This window comes from Semicossyphus pulcher, unplaced genomic scaffold (assembly GCF_022749685.1).
Source record: "Semicossyphus pulcher isolate SPU_LCO1_2020_fin unplaced genomic scaffold, fSemPul1.0.p SCAF_23, whole genome shotgun sequence".
NCBI classification, from domain to species: domain Eukaryota; kingdom Metazoa; phylum Chordata; class Actinopteri; order Labriformes; family Labridae; genus Semicossyphus; species Semicossyphus pulcher.
In genome coordinates this window covers 13,014,953-13,027,667 of record NW_027211697.1, presented here as the reverse complement: position 1 = coordinate 13,027,667, position 12,715 = coordinate 13,014,953, and the positions used below count along the sequence as shown (strand labels likewise).

Genomic DNA, 12,715 nt, shown 5'->3' with positions numbered 1-12,715 from the left:
GCTTTTTGCGCTGGAAGCGCCCATGACCTCAATTTCAGAGCGCTTCTCGCCAGCACTTACTGTTGCTAGGTTTACGAAAGTTGTCTGACAGCACTTCCGCTTTCCTCGGTAGTTTGGGAAAATTTGCTTTAATAAAAGCAATTATTAGCACGGAGAGGAATTTAAAACCAAGACATCATAAAACAATGGAAAGGAATAGTGTCCTGGTATTAGGAGCAGCTCTTGAAAAAACGAGTCTGGTTACATGAGATAAACCGTGCGAGGAAACGGCTCGGAGAATATCACCGACTGGTACAAGAGTTGCGTCTGGATGATGCCAGTTTCAAGGCATACTTTAGACTAAACAGGGTCCAATTTGAGATCGTTTTGGAAAAGATCGGCCCATCCATCGCACGAATGCAGACCAATTTTAGGGAGACCATCAGCCCGGCTGAACAGCTCTGTATTTGCCTGAGGTCAGTAAAAGAATTCTGTGTTGTTTACAATCTAATTAAGTTACGTTTAGTCTTTCAGTTCATGTGCTTGCAACAAACAGTGTGTGGGTATGTGTGTATGTGAAGCTTATTACATTAAATATATTTTACATAAGTCATGACATATTGCCAAACAATGCCATCTTTATGAAAACACATGTAAAGTGAATTAAAAATAATGCAGGTACAGTAGTAGGCCTAACAATATATTGTAGTACCATTGCTTTTAATTATGGAGTGGGGTTTTGCACAGTTAGTGTTGTGCGCAGTGTGTGTGAAGCAGTCTGGAATGGCATGGTGAGCGAGTACATGCCCGTTCCCGGGGCTGAAGCCTGGAGAAGAACAGCAGATGATTTTCACAGGCTGTGGGCATTCCAAAACTGTGTGGGTGCAATGGATGGGAAACATGTAGTCATCCAGGCCCCTCCCTCCAGTGGTAGCCAGTATTGGAACTACAAAGGTACTTTTTCTATCGTTCTTCTGGCTGTGGTGGATGCTCGCCACAGATTTTCTGTAGTGGATGTGGGTGCCTTTGGTAGGAGCAGTGATGGCGGCATCCTGGCTGCTTCTGCCTTTGGGAAGGCTTTGCGGCTTGGGACCCTCAATCTCCCTGAAGATCGGCTGTTACCTGAAGCAGACCACCTTGGACCCCAGCCACATGTTTTCGTAGCTGACGAGGCATTTCCACTGTGCCGCCACATCATGAGGCCCTACCCTGGACAACATCTTCCGGAGGAGAAAATAATCTTTAATTATCAGCTGTCCCATGCCAGGCATATGGTGGAATGCTCCTTTGGCATATTGGCAAACCAGTGGAGGCTGTACAGGAGGGTCCTGGGAGTGTCCCCTGAAGTGGCAGAGTGTGAAGTAAAGGCCACCTGTTTACTGCACAACTTTCTTCACTGGGATTCAGATGATCTTGATGTCCCCCACACATCATCTTCATCAGCAGAACAAGGAGCTCGTGTGGGACAACACGAGGAAGCATTAAGGAACATCATGGACACGCTAAACAACCTCGCCTCCAGTGTGACGCAGCTCGGCACACATTGTATCTTAATGAGACCAAAAGCTTTAGCTAGATAAAAAGACAGGAAGAAAGAAGAAACTGTTGTCATGCATCATTTTACAAAATTCCAGAAATATACCTCTCAGTTGCAGGAAAGTTGGGACGATTCTAAGGGCCCATGACTTAACATCTTGTGAGCAGTTTCTCTGGTGCAGGGCAAATTCATCAAAACTGAGCAGTTTTTTTAACAATCCATAACAGTGAGAAATTCTGTGTGACCATATGAAGAGACAATTCTAGTGGGAAAGTCCAATGATACGTAGGACCAAGGACGGTTAGAGGCAGGAACAAGCTGGAGGGAGTTTGCCATTCTTATACTGAGAGTAGACTTGACAGGCATACATCACTTTTCTAACCCTGCATGATCCATTTCGACACGATCAAGCAGTCTGTTGTACAATCAAAGAAACAGAGAGGAGGCATTATTCAGTCTGAAAATGAAAGTGTCAGAAGAGCTCTCGGATTGAGCTCAAGCTTTTGCTTGAAAGGAAATCCCCTGCAAACCCCTGGATGGAGTCAACTGTTGCTTGTGGCGTTGAATGACTGAATAGAGTGGGCTGGATTCATGCCCCTCTGTCATGACCCCAGCTCTATATTTATATTTTATATTTGCCTGATTGTGGTTTTGACTCCTGCCTGCCTTTTAAACTGACTAAAGCCAAACATTTCTAAGCAAGTGTCATTCTTTTGGTTCCAAATCTGCCTTTTGTACATACATGAGAGAGTGACAGTGAGACCCTGCACCAACCATGCCCCGGCCTTTTCATCTAACCAAGAAAGTAACTCATTAAATGGGCAAATTTCAACAGCATGCTCATGTTGAAAGTGAAAGGCCCGAAAGCAGCCACACCCTGCTAGCGGGGCAAAAGGAGGAAAGAGTGGTTGGGTTTCCTTCAAAGATGAAACTACTGCAATAAAAGAACACAATCCATCAAAAATCAAAAACCTACAAACCACTCTGCTGGACAAATTTCAAAGCATGTTTGCCTTTGTTTAACCTCCGCCATTGTTGTTGACAAAGTGGATATCGTAAGTCCCGCCCCTTCTCGATTTTGATTGGTTGGTGTGTGAGAAGTGACATTGACAAGCGTAGTGTCAGGCCTGGGCTAGAATGAGGACTCAGATGCAGAGAGTAGACCGTCAAAGCACACTTTATTAGAATTCTTGACCTCTTTGACAAAGTGACAAATAAACAGGCTATGAAAATATCTATGAATCTAAGTAATTATCAGGGAAAAAATAACACAGGAAGAATATCTTCCAAACAAAAACCCACTCCGTGAAGGAGGGACAAAATCACAAAAAGTAAAGGAAAAGAACAAACAGAAATTCTCTCCGCGAGGAGGAAAACAAAAGACTATGAATAAAACTCAAAATCACTCCCAAAGGAGGAAAACCAAACTCCGTAAGAAAACGGACCAAAATAAAACGCACTCCTCAAAATCGGAGGCTCTACAAAACACTATCAAACTTTAATAAGAACAAAAGATCGCTCCAAAGGAGGATAGCAAAACGGCTATAAAACAGAACTAAACTAGGCACTAAACTTTGAAATGTACAAACAAAAAATCACTCGCAAGGAGGCAAAGAAAACTGGCTTACGTGGCGTGAGAATAACACGGCTGAGACACGACATGGACTGTGGCAACTGGCTGTGGTGCACGACAAGGACGAGACACTTTGGCACAAGACAAAGGGAGACGCAGACTATAAAACACATGAGGGTAATGGGGAACAGGTGGACACGATCAGGAATCAGGGGAGACAATCAGACCGGTGACAAATGAGGAAGGGCAAGTGACCTGAAACGAGAGGAGAGTTAATTTTTTTAAAACGGGAAGTCACGAGACAAAAAAAAACCAGAACGAGACAAACCTCACCGCGGTGTGACACGTAGCGGTGTTCCAAAAGTTCAACTGTTTTCAACTGAGAGCGCTGAGAGCTCAGCGACAAAAACAGCGGACGTCGAGGGCGTTTTTTGCGCTGAGGACGCTGAACTACACTGGTTTTGAATAAGCAAAAAGGCGCTGCCGGCGCAAAAGGCGGCGTTAGTGGACACGCAGCCTAATGGAGTTGAATGTGGAGGATTTTGTTCGTGGCCCAAGCTGTGATACACTTGAACGTTGTACTAAAGAAAATCTAAAACTCATTGCCGAAAAGTTAGACATTTCTATCAGTAATCAAGGAAAGAAACAGGTGATAAGGGATCAGCTGATGTCCGCTTTGGAGGAGCAGGGATTGTTATCAACTGATGTGGGTGTGGTTACTTCTCCGAAAGCTGAGGAGGTAGGTGAGGCTGAACAGGTGAGGCTGAAGGAGCTCGAATTAGAGTTGCATCAGCTGGATCTTAAGGAAAAAGAAATTGATTTTGGTTTTGAGATACGAAAGCTTGAAGAAGAGACTAAGCGTGTGTTGCTTGTTGCGTTCAATCTGAATATGAAAGGAGGGAGTCAACTGTTGCTTGTGGCGTGGCAGTGGATTGTGCCAACAGTCGTTGTTTGAATAGAGTTACTGCATTAAGGTGCAACAATAAAGGTCAAAAAACGGTCACACCCTGCTCCTGGGACAAAAGAATAAGATAACAAACTAGAACATGAACTCATTCATCCAGATGATGAAGTGTTCTAGTCCTGGGAGTGTCCCCTGAAGTAAAGGCCACCTGTTTACTGCACAACTTTCTTCGCTGGGATTCAGATGATCTTGATGTCCCCCACACACCATCTACATCAGCAGAACAAGGAGCTCGTGTGGGACAACACGAGGAAGCATTAAGGAACATCATGGACACGCTAAACAACCTCGCCTCCAGTGTGACGCAGCTCTGCACACATTGTATCTTAATGAGACCAAAAGCTTTAGCTAGAGAAAAAGACAGGAAGAAAGAAGAAACTGTTGTCATGCATCATTTTACAAAATTCCAGAAATATACCTCTCAGTTGCAGGAAAGTTAGGACGATTCTAAGGGCCCATGACTTAACATCTTGTGAGCAGTTTCTCTGGTGCAGGGCAAATTCATCACAACTGAGCAGTTTTTTTAACAATCCATAACAGTGAGAAATTCTGTGTGACCATATGAAAGACAATTCTAGTGGAAAAATCCAATGATACGTAGGACCAAGGACGGTTAGAGGCAGGAACAAGCTGGAGGGAGTTTGCCATTCTTATACTGAGAGTAGACTTGACAGGCATACATCACTTTTCTAACCCTGCATGATCCAGTTGGACACGATCAAGCAGTCTGTTGTACAATCAAAGAAACAGAGAGGAGGCATTATTCAGTCTGAAAATGAAAGTGTCAGAAGAGCTCTCGGATTGAGCTCAAGCTTTTGCTTGAAAGGAAATCCCCTGCAAACCCCTGGATGGAGTCAACTGTTGCTTGTGGCGTTGAATGACTGAATAGAGTGGGCTGGATTCATGCCCCTCTGTCATGACCCCAGCTCTATATTTATATTTTATATTTGCCTGATTGTGGTTTTGACTCCTGCCTTCCTTTTAAACTGACTAAAGCCAAACATTTCTAAGCAAGTGTCATTCTTTTGGTTCCAAATCTGCCATTTGTACATACATGAGAGAGTGACAGTGAGACCCTGCACCAACCATGCCCCGGCCTTTTCATCTAACCAAGAAAGTAACTCATTAAATGGGCAAATTTCAACAGCATGCTCATGTTGAAAGTGAAAGGCCCCAAAATGGCCACACCCTGCTAGTGGAGCAAAAGGAGGAAAGAGAGTCCTTCAAAGATAAAACTACTACCACTGACATTTGTTGGATACGGGTCATTTTTGGCACCTGGCCAAATCTCTAACTTGTACCATAGGTCGTTTGGCTGACGATGATGATGATAAAGGAAAGGGAAAGGTCAGATGACTGGGACCGGTGTTGTAGTACTCGAGTCCGACTTGAGTCCTGATTTTCAGGACACATATTTCTTTTTATTGCTTGTATTGCTTTTAGCTCTTTTATTGTTTTATTGTCTGCTTCCTGCTTTGTCCCCTTGGTCTTAGTTGTGTGGGTTCTCCTGTTGCCTATTGGGGATTGGGTTTTGTGCTTTGCTTGTTCTGTGTGAGTTGCTTGTTTTGTGATCTGCTTGTTCTCTGCTTTACTTTGCTTGCTTGGCTGTCAAAGCACTTTGTAAACTCTTGTTTTTAAAGGTGTCATATAAATAAAGTTATCATTATTATTATTATTATTATTAGACCTTGAGGACCCGGACTCAGGTAATGACTCAGGCTCGACTCGACTCAGACTCGAGGTTTGGTGACTCGACTACAACACTGACTGGGATAGGTGTAAAGAGCAGAAATGCAGAATGGGAAAGAATAAAAATAACTGGGGAAGACTTAAGGACATTTAGGGTCCAGCGAAAGCTGCTGTATGAGATAACCTGTCATTAAACTGAAGGCTGATGAGCAGTTAGTGGAGCTACTGGAGCTACTTTGCTACCTGCAAATGCAAAACAGGACACAGCCGGTCAGTAAATATTAATATGGGCCTCTTGCAATGGATCCTGTGGTCTTCTTGTAAGTCACATGGTGTACCAGAACCAGAAAGTAAAAGTGAAAGCAGTCGGAGACTCTATAAAATCAGCTCCTCCCAGCTCTCACCATCGCAGTGCCACTCTGTACAGAGCAGCATCAGTAAAGGTAAGACTGCCTCTATTTGATTCACTTGTTAAGAATTAATATCCGTCTCGTCTTGATGTTTAAACGTATAACTCACTTTCATCTGCAAACTTTGACATAAGCATATATTTTTTTATGTTTTTAATGAAATCAGGAATGTTGTGCTTTGATACAAACAAAAAAACTGTTATTCTTTTTGATTTGAGAAGTGGTATTTGGTAAAAAGTATTATTTTGACTCATCAGCGGCACCACTGATGACACTTGAATGTAATGTAACTTTATACAGTATTTCTGCAACATAAACACATATTTTACCATTCTTGTTCAACATTAAATATTAAGGTCGTGTTTGTTAGTTAGACAATCAAATAAGAGTCTTTGAGTTGTGTTTACATTAGATTGGAGGGTCAGAAGGTACCAGGAGGTAACTAAGTACATTTACCAAGTTACTGCATTAAGGTGCAACGATGAGGTATCTGTATTTGACTTTATAATGCTGCTTCATACTTCTACTCCGCTACAGAGGGAAACACTACTACTACTATTCACTACATTCATCTGACAGCGATTGTAACTCAATACTTTGACATTAAGAGCAGAAATAGACTTTAAAAAGAGATAACCAGCACTTATAATATATGGCCCCTTGGCACGTTTACCTGTAATGCAGCACACCTCATTGGATTGGTACTGCTAGTGAAGTTAACGATGTGAATACTTGAGGTAAAGTCCTGCACATTAACAGGTAAATGTCTTTTCAGATATGGGAGGAGGAAGTTCCACACCTCCAAGAACACCCACACCTCCACCTTCTCGTAAGATGTTCCAAATATTGCAAAAATGATTCGACTTAAAATAATGAGAACATTCAGAGAAAGTTCTGCATCAAGTTGTTGAAAAAGTTGTCTCACTGTGTGTCAACATCAATTTGTCCTCAGCTTGTTTAAGACAGCCATGGAGGGCTATACCTGCGTGAGTATGATTAAACATCAAGTCAGTGTGGTGTGTGTAGTTCTGCTCCTTTGCACATAATTATTTGTTTTGGCTGGTTGGTGTGTGAGAAATAGGAAGCCGATTGGACGCTTGTTGTGCGTTCAATACTCTGAAAACCGAAGTCAATAATATCAACTAAAGTTCTTCCATCAACAGGAGCTCCCAGGAGAATCTGAATTATATAAAAAATTTCCAACCTCGAAACAAAGAAGTCAAACATCTCAGAATTCTGCTTCATGGACCCGTCGGTGCTGGAAAATCCAGCTTCGTCAACTCTGCTGAAAGTGCTTTACGAGGAAGAGTTACAAATCGAGCTTTGACAGATGCAACCTCTGGGAGCAGCTTTACCCTGAAAGTAAGAATAACTGAAGACTGTGGTGATTCCAACCAAACATTATACATAATTCTGTTCACATAAAGCAAGTGGGTAAAACACATCTACAATTAAAATGAATGCATTACTGTTTGTTATATTTGTTGTGTTACAGGTTGAGTTGCTGCCTATTTAATGTTGCGATTCAAAACTGGGAAAAATAATGGCTCCTTCTTCTTTCCAGTACAAAACGTACAAGATCGAGAAGGATCAACAGAGCTCTTATCCTCTCGTTTTCAACGACATCATGGGCTTTGAGAAAAACCTTGACAAGGGAGTTCAAGTGGAAGACGTCAGACTGGCCCTGGAGGGACACGTGAGAGACGGTTACCAGGTACAGTCCTGAAGACTTGATTTAACCTGAAGGGGCCCTGTGGAGGTTTTCTGTTTGCTAATATATTCACATCAGTGTTCATCACCAAAAGGCATTGTGTGCATTGTTAATCTCTGATAAATGTAAGGAATTAATTTCTTGTCTCATTAAAACATTTCTCTGTAATTTGTGTTCAGATTTTGAATCCTGCCACTTTAACATCAATGTGTCCTCCTGCAGGAAGCACTCTTCTTCTTTTCTCTCATGTTGTTGTATTGTGACTGCCACCAGTAGATAAGTAGTAAAGTGTGAAACCACTGACAGGAACGTGTGTGTGTGTGTGTGTGTGTGTGTGTGTGCGTGTGTGTGTGTGTGTGTGTGTGTGTGTCCTTGTGAGCACAGACCAAGACCAAGTGGTGCTCAGAGAAGTGAACAACCTTTCAGATTTTTTCCGCCCTGTTCATTGAATAAACACTCTCTGGCTGTGTTTTATTGTTTTCTAGTTCAATCCTGATCGCCCTTTAAAAGAGAGTGATGCTGGCTACAACAAATCTCCCTCTCTGGATGACAAAGCTCACGCTCTGGTTTGTGTCATTCCTGCCGGCTCAGTTTCTTTGTTAGATGACAACGTCGTGCAGAAGTTGAGAAGAGTCAGACTCACAGCCAGTGAACTGGGTAAGAGCAGACGTCACAGTGGGTTTCACTCAGTGGTGTCATATCAGGTTTTATGAATTAAAATACCTGCAAAACAAATGCTTAAAATACTGATCATGTTTCTGTGTCTGCAGGGATTCCCCAAATGGCTATTCTCACCAAAGTTGATGAAGCCTGTCCTGAGGTCAGAAGAGATATTAACAACATACACAAGAGCAAGTACCTGAAGAAACAGGTACGTTTTATTTGTGACTTTAAGTGATTTTTATTGGAACCTAAATTAAGTTCTGTTTTTAAATGCTGAAATGCTTTTACTTTAAAACTTAGGTTGAGAAATTCAGCGTGCTGATTGGTATCCCAATCAACTGCATCTTCCTCGTCAAGAACTACGAATCAGAAATCAACACAGACGAGCGCATTAATGGGCCGATACTGACTGCGCTGAAACAGATGGTAACCTATGGAGAAGACTACCTCAACATGTGAACGACACACTGCTGAGACACTCCAGGCATGATCATCACATTTAACCATAAACCTTTAACAGAGATGTGTGTTTAGACTGAATTATACGACCATTAAATAAAATGTAAAACCTGTTCTTGTCTTTATTTCACATTCTTGTTCTTGTCTTTATTTCACATTTATTGAGCTGCAGCTGAGAAACACAAACTGTAAATTGTTAAAGGTGTGTAGCTCCATGTCCAGTTGGGGTGGTCATACTTTATTTCTTTCTTATTTTCAGTTTGTATTTAATGAAGGATACATTAATTGTGGAATAATGAAATGGCACAAGTATTTGCATACTGTATGTTATTGTGATAGTTATACTTTCATGTGTCAAATCACAAAGCTGTTGTTTTTGATGTCCATTCATCACCTCCCACTGGTAAGCCTTGTGTCTCTGTTCTGTCACATGCAGCTGATTGTGTGAGTAAATTCTGTGTTGCTTTCTTATTTAACTTAAACACTTGCTCTTTCATGCAGAGACAGTGCCACAATACTGGTTAACAACATGTGTTAACAACATTTCCTCTCTATCCCGGACAGTACTGCTCCCCTTAAAACTAGAATAAGCAGCTCAATACTTCTTTGTGGTTCAGTGAGCACACTCGGCCCTTAAGAGTCGATGCAGAAAAACTGCATGCATATTGAAGTCTAATAGATTACATGCCCCCCTTGATATCTTAACAAGTCACATGACTGCTATTAACGAGGAAAGATCAGCCTGTTTTTTAGGTTTGATTTCCAACAATTCCCACAATTTGAAAGTCATTTTTAAGTCATTAATTTTCTTAACTTTCTAAGCTCCTATCTGTCAAATATGAGCTTTTCTGTTGCTTTTGGAAATTCACACATTGTCCGTGTCCTATTTCAGCTGAGGCGTTCCTCAAGGGTCCACTTTAGGTCGGTTACTGTTCTTCATTTATATGCTTCCCCTGGTACAATCTGTAACCATAATGTACTGTTATGCAGATGATACCCAGCTACCTGTACCTTAAGAGTCCTGCAATCATACAATTCAACTCAACTTAACACCTGCCATTCTGATATCAATTGCTGATCTCCTGGACTGGGATCTTTTTTCACAACTGCAAAACTTTCTACTCCCCCGTGAGTTCGCTTTATTCATTCTGGTCGGTGTTTACATCCCACCGTAGGCCAACGTGCAGGAGGCACAGCACGCACTCGTCGACCAGATCCTGTGTGTGGAGTGGACAAACACGGACTCCTTAGTTATTGTCCTCAGGCACTTTAACAAAGGTAACCTCAGCCATGAACTCCCAAAATACAGTTTGTTAAATGCCCGACAAGGGAGGAATATGTTTTGGATCACTTACACCACAGTGAGCAACGCTTATCACCCCGTCTCCCATACTGCACTGGGACACTCTAACCACGCCACGGTCAACCTGATTCCTGCGTACAGGCAGAAATTAAAGCTCTGTGAATCTGTTGTGAGGTTGCTAAAAAGTGGATCAGTGAAGCTGTCTACAGGTGTGCTTAGAATGTATGGATTGGGACGCATTCAGGACTGCTACCAACAGTCTGGATGAGTTTACAGAGGCTGTGACGTTATGCATCAGCTTCTGCGAGGACTGCTGTGTAACATCACGCACCACGGTGAGTTACAACAACGACAAGCCCTGGTTAATAGCCAAACTCATTAGCTGAGGCAGTTAAAGGGGGAGGCATTAAGGAGTGGGGACAGAGACAGCTTCAAACTAAGGCGTACTGTCTGCGTGCTGTCTACAGGTCTGTAGACAGCACAGTCAACATGGCCCTCCACTTAATCCTCCAGCATCTGGACTCAGTAGGAACCTATGCCAGGATCCTGTTAGTGGATTTCAGCTCTGCCTTCAACACGATCATCCCGGCTCTGCTTCAGGACAAGCTCTCCCAGCTGAAAGTTCCTGACTCCACCTGCAGGTGGATCACAGACTTCCTGTCTGACAGAGGGCAGCATATGAAGCCAGGGAAACACTACTCTGATTACAGGACCATCAGCACTGGCTCCCCTCAAGGCTGCGTTCTTTCCCCTCAGCTCTCCTCCCTGTACACCAACAGCTGCACCTCCAGTCATCAGTCCGTCAAGCTGCTGAAGTTCATGGACGACACCACCCTCATTGGACTTATCTGTGGGGGGTATAAGTCTGCCTATAGGTGGAAGATTGACAATCTGGTGACCTGGTGTGGTGAGAACAACCTACAGCTTAGTGCTCTAAAGACAGTGGAGATGGTTGTGGATTTTAGAAAGAAAGCAGCCACACCTGTCCCCATCAACAGCAGTGACTCCATGGTTTTCACTGTGGAGTTGTTCCGCTGTCTGGGGGACCATCATCAGCCAGGACCTCAAGTGGGAGCTGAACAGCGGCTCCCTCATCAAAAAGGGACAGCAGAGGATGTACTTCCTGCGGCAGCTGAAGAAGTTCAACCTGCCAAAGACAATGATGATGCTCTTCTTCACCGCCATCATTGAGACCATCCTCACCTGCTCCATCACCGTCTGGTACGCTGCTGCTACTGCCAGGGACAAGGGCAGGCTGTGATCTGCTCTGCAGAGAGGATGATTGGCTGCAATCTGCCATCCCTGTACACCTCCAAGACCCTGAGGCATGAAGATAAGATTGTGGCCAACCCCTCTCACCTTGCACACAGTCTCTTTGAGACCCTCCCCTCTAGCAAGAGGCTGCGGTCCATCTGGACAAAAACCTCCCGACACAAACAGTTTCTTCCCCTCTGCTTCCAGCCTCATCAACAGTGCCCCCACCCCAACCCATCCCCCCACTTGACATGGACTCTCTTCCAGCCCCTCAGTCACTCAACAGTTCTTGAATTTTAGGACTGTAAATCAGACTCTATGCGTTACATTAATGCACACTGGACTGTAAGCTGCACGATTTTTTTTCATTTTAAATTGGTACCTTTTTGCACTCATCATTTTCCTGCACATCTGTTGCACCTGTTGTACATATTTTGTATTATACGTATTTTTAAAAATATTGCTTATTTCTTATCTCGTTCTATTTAAGTCGTTTGCTTATTTTTATTCTAGTTCTCTTACAATTGTTCTGTACCAAAACTCCAAAACAAATTCCTTGTATGTGTAAACCTACTTGGCAAAAAAACACGATTCTAATTCATCATAACTCAAACGAATGACTGGCTTGACTGCTCGTTTAGCAGCAGGAGCAGAGTTAGAGTCCACCCCACGTTTGGCTCACTGGTCATTGAGACGTCTCCCACTTCCAGTTTTGTGTTTAACACAGGGTCCTCAGATGGTAGTATCATCATAACACTATCAGCTTCCCCTTCTGCAGTAGAAACAGAGTCAGGCATCCTTTCTTTGCTGGGAAAAGTACCAGGGACAGCACTTCCTGCCACACAGGCTGCATCGGGCCCATCATCTGTAGGGTTCATTGACTGAGAAGAAGGGGGCAGTCAGCATTTGTGATACCTCCGCAAGAATAGTAATGATTCTCCTTCTCACTTTCGGAAGCACTGCACTCTCGTTCGTCAGCTGTCTGTCCCTCGCTCCATGTTGTTCTTTTTTGAGCAGGGGCACTGGTGGCTCTGTTGGATGGTCTCTGACATGAATATCCCTCTTCTCGAACTTCAGGCATTCTCACTAGGAACCCTATTGGTAGAAGATTGTCTCGATGGAGGTTTTTTTACAGTCCCTCTTCCCCCTTCAGGTCTCACCTGATACACAGGT

At 43.2% G+C, this 12,715-nt stretch overlaps 1 protein-coding gene across 1 annotated transcript; it reads left to right on the top strand.

Annotated features, from left to right (window-relative positions):
- The first annotated feature begins 6,165 nt into the window (after window positions 1-6,165).
- LOC138603007 (interferon-induced protein 44-like) lies at window positions 6,166-9,098 on the top strand. Its single transcript, XM_069674656.1, has 8 exons — window positions 6,166-6,185; window positions 6,928-6,981; window positions 7,105-7,138; window positions 7,316-7,514; window positions 7,717-7,866; window positions 8,349-8,520; window positions 8,634-8,734; window positions 8,827-9,098. The coding sequence occupies exons 2-8, from the start codon at window positions 6,930-6,932 to the stop codon at window positions 8,983-8,985; spliced, it is 867 nt and encodes a 288-aa protein (XP_069530757.1). The 5' UTR covers window positions 6,166-6,185; window positions 6,928-6,929; the 3' UTR covers window positions 8,986-9,098.
- Window positions 9,099-12,715: the final 3,617 nt, after the last annotated feature.

Coding starts and splice junctions, on each gene's coding strand:
- LOC138603007 (XM_069674656.1), top strand. CDS start 6,930: ATGGGAGGAGGAAGTTCCACACCTCCAAGAACACCCACACCTCCACCT. Junction 7,139..7,315: donor CCATGGAGGGCTATACCTGC/GTGAGTATGATT, acceptor TTCCATCAACAG/GAGCTCCCAGGAGAATCTGA. Junction 8,521..8,633: donor ACTCACAGCCAGTGAACTGG/GTAAGAGCAGAC, acceptor CTGTGTCTGCAG/GGATTCCCCAAATGGCTATT.